General features: G+C 48.0%; 4 protein-coding genes across 4 annotated transcripts; 1 reads left to right on the top strand and 3 right to left on the bottom strand.

The window, feature by feature from the left end:
• Positions 1 to 112: 112 nt before the first annotated feature.
• FSST1_001606 (uncharacterized protein) lies at positions 113 to 853 on the bottom strand (the record flags this gene model as incomplete). The annotated part of the gene is made up of 2 exons (XM_083227516.1): positions 113 to 730; positions 833 to 853. The coding sequence occupies 2 exons, from the start codon at positions 851 to 853 to the stop codon at positions 113 to 115; spliced, it is 639 nt and encodes a 212-aa protein (XP_083091788.1).
• Positions 854 to 6,250: 5,397 nt separating this feature from the next.
• On the bottom strand, positions 6,251 to 6,932 carry FSST1_001605 (DUF4202 domain-containing protein; the record flags this gene model as incomplete). Its single annotated transcript, XM_083227515.1, has 2 exons — positions 6,251 to 6,656; positions 6,712 to 6,932. 2 exons carry the CDS (start codon positions 6,930 to 6,932, stop codon positions 6,251 to 6,253), a joined length of 627 nt encoding a protein of 208 aa, XP_083091787.1.
• A 1,198-nt stretch (positions 6,933 to 8,130) lies between these two features.
• Positions 8,131 to 9,441, top strand: FSST1_001604 (uncharacterized protein; the record flags this gene model as incomplete). The annotated part of the gene is made up of 1 exon (XM_083227512.1): positions 8,131 to 9,441. The coding sequence occupies one exon, from the start codon at positions 8,131 to 8,133 to the stop codon at positions 9,439 to 9,441; it is 1,311 nt and encodes a 436-aa protein (XP_083091786.1).
• Positions 9,442 to 10,524: 1,083 nt separating this feature from the next.
• Positions 10,525 to 11,439, bottom strand: FSST1_001603 (uncharacterized protein; the record flags this gene model as incomplete). The annotated part of the gene is made up of 1 exon (XM_083227511.1): positions 10,525 to 11,439. The coding sequence occupies one exon, from the start codon at positions 11,437 to 11,439 to the stop codon at positions 10,525 to 10,527; it is 915 nt and encodes a 304-aa protein (XP_083091785.1).

Here is an 11,439-nt window from a genome sequence, read left to right as displayed (position 1 = left end):
CATATGTTGTTACACCAACTCATATTCGAACCTCTTGCTTTATGTGTCAAAAAAGTCTTGCCATCTTTCATCAACAACATATACCCATTTCCTTCCGAAGTCGTTTGTTGTATCAATCGTGCTCCTTCTTGATCCTCACAAAGCGATCATTAGGGTCGTCCGGAGCTCTCGGACCAAGCATCCAATCTTGCATAGCTAGCCACTCGCTCCAATTTGATTCAGCAGCTTGTATCTCGTCTTCAGTGACATTTTGCAGTGGTCTGAGGAAAGGGACTGTCTGTCCGTCATCCATGTCATACTGGGTCTTGACCCTCAGCCAGGTATCGCTCTTTGCAGCAAACAAGTAATTCCTGCGTTCACTTTCATGTATGCGCCCAATACCTTGTATCCAGTCGTCGCCAAAGAAACCGTGAAGAACAGCAGGCGTATCAAACCCGGTGACTATCAGACGGCGAATGTAGGGAATTAGAGTGATTGAAGAAGCTGCAGGAGCACTCAAGTGAAGATGACCAGACCCAGATGCTCGGGAGGATGACGAAGAAGGCGAAGGACCATTGCGTGTGGGCGTTACGGGTAATGAATTGCCTTTCTGAAAAGGGAGGTGGATGTTCACACAAGCAGCTACAGTTTGGACTGCAGGGCTATACTGAGCATGATCGATAAAATATCGAAGACATGACAGAAACTTAGGATGCCATTCGAATATATCGAACTGTTCTTGTTGAAATGGCTGTACTAATGTATTAGTCTAATACTAAACAAGTTTGGCAGGGTTGATAAGCCAGATTCAGGCCAGGAGATCATCAAGCGGGGTTGATGGGAAAAGACGTACGCTTTGAAATTGAAAAGACATGACGGTTACTCGATAAGTGGTTTAAGTCAATGTACTCGTTGTGCTGCAGATTCCCAAGACCGAGGCCGTTCAACAAGCTTATATCAGAAGTGGCTGCAAAAGATATACGTTAAAAGAAGAGAACGAGTAACTCTCATAACCTGGCTACCTCAGCCCGGCATATGTATCTAGGTAGGTATGGTATGTTGTCAAGCCCCAGTTTCCAGCCCTGACAAGAACTGGAAGTTAGGCTAGGGAAAGGATAAGTCGGATGGCGGGTACCTCAGCTCACTTGGCACCGACCGTTGAGTTGAAACAGCCGCGGCCGGCGACGAGAGGGTCGATGGGGAGCGAGCGTCGAGTTTTGTACAAGCCTGGCCTAGAAGGTACCAGAGATAGTTCCAGCTATGGAATCAATAGGACCAGGGCGAATACAATGGGGCTAACACTATAGTATAGGTGAAGAGTAAACAATGGGTTGCAGTTCTAGGGCTAGTGATTGGTTGAGACAAACAACCGGGTCGAAGTTGAGTGGGTGGTAGATGGAGTTTGGTGTAAGTCAAGCTGTGAAACAGCTGTAGATGTAGCGGAGGACGAGACAGATGAGCACTGTAGTGTAATACGTCAGGATAAACGTAGTTGTAGATCCAAAGTATATATAGTCAGAACAAGCTAGGCATAGAGAGGATCCTGACTCGAGGGGACAGCCTTTAGGTAATCAACAGCGATGTGAGCATCGACGATTGTCTTGCGAACGATAGGTGCTATGTTTTGTATAATTTTGTGACTCGCTGGAACGAGACACTTGAAGGTCGAGAGGTTGGAGTAAGATACTGGAAGTAATGCAAGCAAGAGACGGAATCAGAAGAATGGGAGTTTCGTCCTGACGATATGCAGACAGTCGGGTTTTGTTTGGTGTTGATATCAATGAAACTATAAGTACGGTATACTGAAAGAGGTCAGGTAAAGAAGTTATGGAGGAGCTGGGGTTTAAGCAGGTATCATATATTGGGGGAAGGAAGGCAAGGAAAGAAAGGTGTCTAGGGCGTGCTGATTTGCCTGAAAGAAGCAATAAAGGGGAAGGAAGTCATGAGCCAAGGCTGAGGCGAAAATGCAAGTTGTCAGGTACTCTGGGTAGTGGGTAGAAGGAGGTGAGTTGAGTTGAGGTGATGCAAGGTGAGGTGAAGAAGAAAGGAAGGCGGTACTTTGATTTGTTGCTCCTTCTATAGGTGTTTCCATGAACCCGCCGAACTCAATTTAAAGTCTGTACCCAGTAGTACCTGCCTCCTGCCTCCCTCCACTACCCTGTTCGAGAGGCAGGTACGTAGGTACCTGCCTCAATATCCATATCCGCCTGAAGTTATGTTTCTGTGCAGGTAAAAATTGGATACCGTTCGTCTCTTCTTCCTCTTTCTTGTCCATTTTGTCTGCGCCCAGTCGAGCCGAAACACAACTCCCCGGGGCGTGTAGAATTGAAGGTGACAATAGTGCTAAGAGAGGACCCTGGAGCGTACCCCTGTCATTGTCTCAACTTCCCTAGATGCCCTGCACAGTTAGTATGTACTGACAAACAAGACTACTTCTTAGGTCCTTCGTCAACAACAATATTTAGAATGGAGGGTAACCAAAATACCCGTCATCCATTCATTCAACTCGCCTCGTCTCGCCAATTCGAGAGTGGCACCCGTGCCGTGCCGTACCGTGCAATAACGCATAACCATATATACAATCCAATTCATCGCCATCAAAACCACCGATTCGATACCCTTCCTCTGGGGCAGACCCACGTCCGTTCTACTGGACTAGAGTACCTTAGCTCTACAGTAGTTATGACACTACTGTAGTTAGTATCTATCTACCACATAGGTATGTAAATGTACGGATAATACAAGCCTACAGACTCATCCTCATCTCTTCCAAATCGCGGCACAACCCACAGTCCGAAATTCAGAACATACAGTTAATAGCACAAAGTGCAACCCTTTATTCCCTTCTGGCCATCATTATAAGGAAACTTGTGAAGCCACATATCTCATTCAGTCTACAATTAGAAACCATCCGAGCCAGCCTCGTCCTGTCTGTCACACGCGACACACCTACATACATAGCTCCATCATGTACAAGCTTTCCAAGAACCCATCAAAGCACTCGTCATGCATGCAGTAGCACCGCATCGTATGCATATTTTGGTCTCGGCTGCCGCAGACTTCACCCAGGTCCCAGGTCCTCACATCCTGGTCGATCGTCTCCCGTGCTCGGGAGACTGGCGCCCACTCATGATAGCGCACCCTTGAAAGACCTGTCTTCTGCCAACTGCGTGTCATCAAAAATGTCAATCCTTTCTGTCTTCGACTTAGCCAGATTTGACGGCGTTACCGTTCGGTGCGCTTGAACATCAAAGTTACCCAGTCAGGCCATTAGTCCGTCTTGTTCAGCCTCCATGAACTGCGCTAAAGACAACACAGAGTGAATCCATAACCCACAACAACGGAGGGTTGTGCTAGCCTCGTGGCTCACAACCGAGTAGCGCCTATACTTAACGACCAACCTTTATCATGGCTCAGCAGTTAGTTCTCTTCCTCGAGCATGGTTAGATGCAACTCTACCAAATTCCAAGACATTCGACGGATATTCGGAAAGAAACATATTCGTTATGGGCTTCCCCCCTCAAGCTGAGATGCAACAGGGGTACATTCCTGAATCCGACAACACGGTTGATCAATTGTCATTTTTCAATGTTCTTTTAAGATTATTGTGAACCTATTAACAATGTTCTAGGAACTCGAGCTCCCACCACTCCATTGTACTTCGTTCAGTATGCACCAGTTGGTCTAACAGGAAAGGTTTAGTGGCTTGGCCCGCTTGTGCCGTTCTTAAACAACAGCATTGAACTCTGCATTTCCTATGCTTAAAATGCCCATTATTCACCCTTGCGATCGTGGAATTTACAATTGCTCAAGACAGGTGATGGAAGCAAACACTGACAACAGAGCACAGTAGCACAACGATATAGTATTCAACCATGCAATGAGGTATCACTCCATTGAAAAATCCGTACTCCACAGATGACGGCACGTATATTTCAAAGGAAGTTCTTATTTGGCATGACTGGTATTGAAATTGAAACCAAGCCAGCTGAAAAGACAATTTGCTGGCAACTTGCACAGCCATCGAATTCCAGGATCGCCATGGTGTTAGACACAATGGCAGGCCCACATGATCTCAGCGAGGAACACCCAGTGGATCCAGTTCAGCTCCTCTAGCCATACTGTAGTCACGATTTATTGTCAGGTTTCAGACCTCCGTTGACATTGACGAATTACATGGCAATTAGCTTGATTCATGAATTTGAGAGGCCTCAGACCCAAGAGCCGCAAGACAAACCAATATTAGCATGCTGCAACTGTGGTTCAACTACTCAAAACACGATTCACCTGCCCGTCGATCAAGTACAAGTTGACAAGATCCTGGTTTCTGGGCGGTTCACGCGACAAGGAGATATCCCAAACATAGAGCAGCTTGAGCCCGGGAAAAGAAGATGCATTCGATAAGTTACCCGAAATTATTGATTAGTGATAACGTTCATCAATGTCTGTGCGGAAAATTGAAGATGGGATCTACAGCCATCTGGTAGTCCAATTACCACCCCTTCGGATTTGAACAAAAGAGCATCCCCATTGATGCGCTTTTCAGCTCCATCGGATCTTGGTTCGCAAAAGCAACGATAGCCTTGTCACAACCCAGGACTGTATAAACCATGCTAGTCACAAGTACATAGTCGCCGCTACGATGTATTCCTTGTGTTGGGTCAATATCCTATCAAATCATGTACTTACACCATCTAGGCCACGTACTTGTGATCCACCGGATCTTCACAGCAGCTCACGATACGATTGTTTAATCCACTCGTGCCTTGCTTGCCTGGGCACAATACCAGCTGAAAAGTGGCAGGCAGGGCAGCGTTCCAATGCAACCAGTTGGTATCAGAGCTGCACTGTGAGTAGCTCTTTGGCCAACCTTTTAGCCGACATGCCTAATTGGGTGTGGGAGTCGGATATAATTTGTCAAACTACCGAAAAAAGGGTTTGGCATCCTCCCTTGCATGGTGCCAAGATGACCTGACGGTGTCATTTAAGCAGTTGAAAATGTTGCAGGACCAAGGAGTTCATTGACGGCAAACGACTGTCAACTACACTATGACAAGCCTCTATTGCTACTATTGTAAGAGATCACAAGAAACGATATAGATATGGCATATACCGACAAGAGTTGAGACCCAAACAAGTTTTCTCGCCTTGAAAACGAGTACGTTCTGGCCTCGGTCCATTGGATTGAGGTGAGCACGCTACCATTGCAATGTCATTGTAGCAATTACCCATGGATCAGAATATCGAATAACAGTAATCAACAGTCACCAAGAGCAGCATACCGCGGACGAGATCCTTTCCGAGACTCGCATTTGTTGACTAGCGAGTCAAAGAAGAGAATAGAATAAATAAGGCGGAATAAGGTTTTGGTTCCAGGGCGTCGGAATTTGACAAAAGCATCATGTTTGTGATATCACGACGTGCTGGATCGGGAGCACGCAGGATCTCATGTGCTACCACCCAACAGCACAAGTCGAGGTAATCTAAGACACTCGAGTGTGACACGAACCAATGTGAGATCTCAGCGGAATATAATGACAGAACGGAAACCAATTTGTCCAGCGTAAGGCTGGACTGATTTGTGCTATGTTGGTGGCTGCAGGGATGCTGTTTCTCATAGTGGCTGGCAAACATGACGGTAGATTGGTCTCTGTCGCAGCCAACGCCACAACGGTGACCCTTTTCTGTGTCACAAACGCCTGTTTCTGACCAAGATCTTCTACGACCCTGTTGAGATGATCTGCCACTATCACAATGTCTCAAATCGATATCGGATCCGGGGCCGAAGAATCGCGGACACGCCCAGTGTCTCTTCAAGTTGCGTGAACACCTACCTATTCAAGACGCAGGGCGCGGAAATCCACCGAGGCTCTTCACCCTTGGCATGACGAGATCTCTAGTCGTGCCCCCTTTCCTCGTCGACTCTTGTGAGACGACCAATCTGGTCCTGACTTGCCTCACCTCAAGATAGTCACGCAAGGGTTTTCCTGACTAACACGATGCAACAAGGTAAGTTGATTCAGCCTGCGAAATCGTTGAGTGTGTGACATGGCTTTGGCGAACCACAGTTGGGTCATGCACCGCCTACTCGATCTCCTTCGTGCAGGATCTCGACACGAATCTGGATTTTGTGTGATCCCCTGAGCACATGTTCGTCTTGGCAAAGTTTTCATGTTTCGAAACGCTACACACCACACATGATCGATTGACGGGTATTCAATTGTCGATGGAAATAGGTGTATAGTTCCATGTTAGATACGTAAATACTCGCTCAACCTGCAAGTGCCTTTCCTATCAGCTCCTTGGCACGGTCGCTATGGTTCATCTCGAGAGCCAACTGTCGCCCCTTTTCACCCATCTTGCCCCATGTCTTTTGAAGAATGCCTATCATCTTTGCTTCGTCAAGGTCTGACTTGCTCTCAAAGTCGTCGAACTGGTCATCAAGGAAGACCAGACATGCCGCGTCCTCGAGAACTTGAGTCTCCTCGTCTGCCTTGAGATTCTCCTTGCGAATCAAAGCAGCTACACGAGACCGGGCCTCCTCAGGGATCGGTGGTTGAATCTCTGGAGAAGCCAGGAGCTCTGCAACTTGAGAGGCGGCTTGGGCTTTGAGCTTTACTCGCCAAGTCAAATAGCCTGGGCGAGTCATAGGGTAGCTACTCCGAGGAATCTCCCACCTTTGCAAGTTGCGTAAGTTAATAGCTGGCCACGGGTAGGAATGGAGATAGCTACCTTCGAAAGTGCTGTGCTCGGCAGGCGAGTTGAAGAACAGGACTTGCTTCGGGGCATAGACGGGCGAGCCATTTGGTCATCTTCTGGGCGTACTTGAGCTCATAAGGAATTGTCGTTCCATCAGGACCCTCAGCTGTTCTGGAGTCTTCGGCATGAGCAGCGTCGATAAGCTCAAGGCCGCGGGCATACTCCGCTGGGAGAGTAGGTAGAACATCAGCCATTGTGTATCGTATGCGGTAACTCGAGTTATCCAGTGGTCGGAATGTTGATAGATAATCTTCTCTGAAAAACTGCGAGTCAACAGTGATATAGTAGAGAGTGACGATGAAAGCAATGGCTCGATGCTAAGTCTTGAATTGGTTGTGCGATGAGTCAGCAGGATTGTCAATGGTCCCATTGGGTCTGAACTGAAGTGCAGTTGGAGCTGGATAGACTACCTCCGCGGGCGATTGTAAATATCATGATACAGAGATGATAATAACAACGACTATGAAGATGAATACATGGTAATCAGTTGTGTTCTTTTTGGGTGTTGCACTCGGATTTTGTTATTAGTCCAAGTGTCAGTATTGTTCCGAGTGCCAGTGAACACTTGTGGACGAACATTGTGTGTTGTATTCAGATATTGTTCTATATCACAGTGATATTGTTCATCCTGATGCACGAAAAGCATCAAATAGCCAATGTTAGATTCTTCTACGCACTGATTTAGGCAATAAAAGTCCGCTGCTTCAGTCTAGTTACAGTACAATATATACCACTGTTCGCTCCCTCTAAACTCTTCCTCCCAAACCCAACCAGAACAAACCGTACCCCCCTGACTGTAGACCAAGATTTCTGTCACCTGCACTGGCACTGGCAGTGCCAACATACACGGTTTCCACGCCAGCGGTGCAACTCTGTGAATACTCGAACCCGCCCGCATTTTTGAGCAAACGCTAAGATTGTTTACATTTGACATCTCTCCTCCTCCGCTTTCCTTTCCTTTCCTTTTCCTCCTCCCACAAGCACCTCGTGCAGTTTCCTTGTCCCTTAACCTCCAAGGTTTTCTACATCCAACCTTGAATCGTCTTGCATAGCAGTAACAGAACGTATCTGCATTCCCTCTTCCCTAACTTTCTTCTTCGTCTTGTCTTCCTTTGATCTGATATCGCACATCAGACTAGTGTGGTAGCCTCCATCACTCTTGAGCTTTTGCATCTTGCATCTTGTTTTTGACTCGATAGTCTTTACCGATCCCCCCAAAGTGTAGGTCAGAGCCTCATCAAGGCTGACTGAGAATCAAAGATTAACGCGTCGTTGTAGTATCGACAGAACCATCGTCACCCTCGAGTAACCTCTTCGTCGCGGTCTCGTACTCTTGTCATGGTTACTCCCCTGTCCCCTGACAGTTTCCACCGATCCATCCACAAAGTCATCATGGGTTACAACTCTACTACCTCTGGCTTGGCCCAGGTGCCTGCCAAAGCTCCCGCACCCGCCAACGGCACCTCTACCTCATCAGCTGGCGATGCCTCTTCTGGATACGAGTCCGGCATGTCTTCTTTCGAGAACACATGTAACAAAAACCGTAGCCTGAAGTGCACCAAGGCCTGTTGCAAAGGCAAAGCCAAAGCTAAAGATCGGCGCGTGAAGATCGTAACGTCAAGCGAAGTTGCATCCTCCGAAAATGCAGAGGACGCCAAGTCAGCTGAAGATGAAACCACTGACCTCGACACCGCGGTCAAGTACACCAAACCTTCTATTGAAGACCCTAACTGGTCTATTTCTGAGGACTATCGCCTCCGAGCTATGAAGGAGGCGGGCGAGTCTTGGAAATTTATCACCGATTCTCTTTGCAAATCGAAGAATGATGTTCGAGCTCGCTGGAACATCCTTCAGAGCCAGACCATCGCTTCAAAGGCTGCATCTGAGCCCGAGACCGGCGAAGCTACAACTGAGCCTGAGACCTGTGAAGCTACCACCGAGCCCGAGACTGATGAAGCTACTACTGAGCCTGAAACTGGCGATGCTTCTACCGAATCCGTTCGTGCTGCTGCCAAGGTAGCCAGCGGTGACGAAATCACCTCCGGAGCCAAGACCAGTGACCGTGATGAAGATTCCGAGGAGTCTAGCGAGAATGAGGAGAGTGGAGATACCGACGGCGCTGATGAGCAAGTCCAAAACACCAAAAAACGCTCCAACTCCGTCCCAAACTCAAAGGGCAAGACTCACACCAAGACCATTGTCAACAACAAGTGGCATCGAGGTACTCGCAACCACAAGGTAGCCATCGAGAACAAGTGGGCAAAGGCCCGCGCCAAAGCAAAGGCCAATGACAACGATGAGTCTCCCATGGAGTCAGGCCAGGAAGCCTCTGACGGCTCATCTGAAGTATCCTCACGCCTCGAATATGTCGATCCGGAGAAACGCGAACAAATGAAGTATCTTCATGGCGAGATCTATCAGGAGATGTACCCCGCGGATATTCACCCTCAGCCAGATGCATATCTGAACGAGCGTGATTGTGCCCTGCTTTCAACCATCGATAGCAAGTACAAGCGATCTCGTTGGCTTGAGATGCAAGCTAATTTTTACAATGTCACTGGCCGGATGGTGCCCCTCGAGGCAATTCGAGACAGATGCGAGCGTGCAGAGGCCGAGAAGGAAGCGCGCTCCGAGGCTCGGAAGCTCCAGAGACGCATCGAGAAAGTAGAAAACTGGATGGATGGTCAGCTTAGCCGAGAGTGATCAAATCACACAAGGGATTGAGCAAATCATGCCACGAAAAGGTTTTGTTACATGGGTTTTCTTTGACCGAATTAGAGGGAGTAAGACTCAACTTGTTTCCGAGTCTCGATACGAGACAACTGGGTTTAGTCAAGGAAGTCATTCGACATGTGTCTTCGCTTGTTTTTTTCTTTTGACATTTTGGGGAGGTAAACAAGACGCGGGATGGATAGAGCATGGCTGAATTTCGTTTTGATAACTTAGACAAGGATCAAATCCGATAGGTAGTCACTCGACCATAGAATATTGCGAAACGGGCAGATAGAAATCAATGAACAGGGAAATTTTCCTGTATAATTGTTAAGAAAAGAGCACCATGCTACCTGAGTGATACCGATGATACATCTATTAGGCGCGACCCGGTAAATGCAACAGATTTCTTAACATCAAACTCCCTTCTATTTTTTCCCAGCCGTCAGTCGAATGTAAATTAGACGAGCACAACCATAAAAGTCAGTGTTCTTTATGTAAAAGCAGATGATAAAAGGCCGAATAAAGAGCCCGGTGCATATGCAGACAAGAATCCAAGAACAACAATGGGGTATCAAATAACAGGGCAGAAGTGAAATGACGAAATATGCCCTCAGCCAGTCTTGGCCGAGATGCGACGGATCTGACCAAGACTCGAAGCTGACCGACCAATCTGGGGAAAACTTAAGCATCAGGCGCCAGGCGATATCCTTCTCTGTTCTTGTGTAGATCCACTGATAGATGGCGCCGATGTCCTGTCGACAATGTAGCTTGTGTTGGAGTAAGCCAGACCAAATATGCTATGTTCTTGTCGATATCTAAGATCCCACAAGGAATGGGATTTAACGCGGCACGGTACGGAACGGGCCGCCAGGTATGAGTGTGCCCAGACCCTTCTTAGTGTATTTTGCGATTCGGGAAAAACAGCCTGTTTCTGCTTATTATATGAGTGGGCAACGCCGCCAAGGTCGTTCAAAATCAAACTCCAAGCGCCCACAACTTCTTAGCGTTGCCATCGGTATTACCGCTTTCGCATATGACAATTAAGTTCCATGCAGAAATCGTCGAGCCTCATCATATTGGGTTCTCCATCCCAGGAGGAGATACAGCTCGAGGTATCGGGTTCTGGTTCATAGCTGGGCCCTTGCGGGTGGTGCCACTGGTACCGAGTCCACGCTTCATCATCTTGCCCAGGACAGTGACCAGCTCGCAAGCATCACCAAACATGTCGTCATCCATCCCCTCCGTAGCTTCGTATACTTCGGCGATGGTATCTTTGGCGACTTTTCGACTGCCCTCAGCATCGTGTGCGCATTCATACAGGAATGCAGCATATTCGGTTTTGACTGACAAGCGAAGAGAATGGGATCCCCATAGCATCGAATCAGCTAGCTGCATGGCTTCTTGAAAGTGCTGCTTGGCCTCGGGCAGATAGTCTTTGGCCGGAATGAGGAAGTTTGGCGATAGCGGAATGTTCTCGAAGCCTGGAGGAGGTAGCACAGGGCCTCCTTCTAGGGGGTGAGTTGGTTGAACGGAGGAAGGTCTTGAGTCGGCTTCCATGTCGGCGGCGCGTCCCTTTCCCTTGTCCATGCGCGATGCCAATGCAGCCGTTACATCCGGCGTCTGTCTGCCAAGGTGAGAGACTGAGGGCAGGTTGCCGAAGAGAGCAAAGATATGAGAGAAAGAAGCACGGAGCTTGTAAGCAAGGACCTTGAGTTCGACATAGTTGCCAACCATTGGCAAGACATATTGCTCAAGCATGATCTTGCCTTCTCGGGAGAGCCATATGATTCGTAGTACACGCCGTATCGCGTTGGGCGATGGCTCATAATCAGGTCGACGTTGCTTCTTTGCAGCAACAAGTTGTTCGGCAAGATTCAGAGACAAGCCTAGAATCTTGAAGAGCATATTGGCCAAGAGAGGATTGTCATTCTCGACAGCTTTGGCCAGCTTGCCGAGAAACTTCTGGTCAACCTCAGAGGACGCCAT

Source organism: Fusarium sambucinum, chromosome IV, assembly GCF_050947815.1.
Source record: "Fusarium sambucinum isolate potato_lamoka chromosome IV, whole genome shotgun sequence".
In the NCBI taxonomy this organism is placed as follows: domain Eukaryota; kingdom Fungi; phylum Ascomycota; class Sordariomycetes; order Hypocreales; family Nectriaceae; genus Fusarium; species Fusarium sambucinum.
Note: the sequence above shows the minus strand (reverse complement) of the source record. Positions and strands in the feature narration are given on the sequence as shown.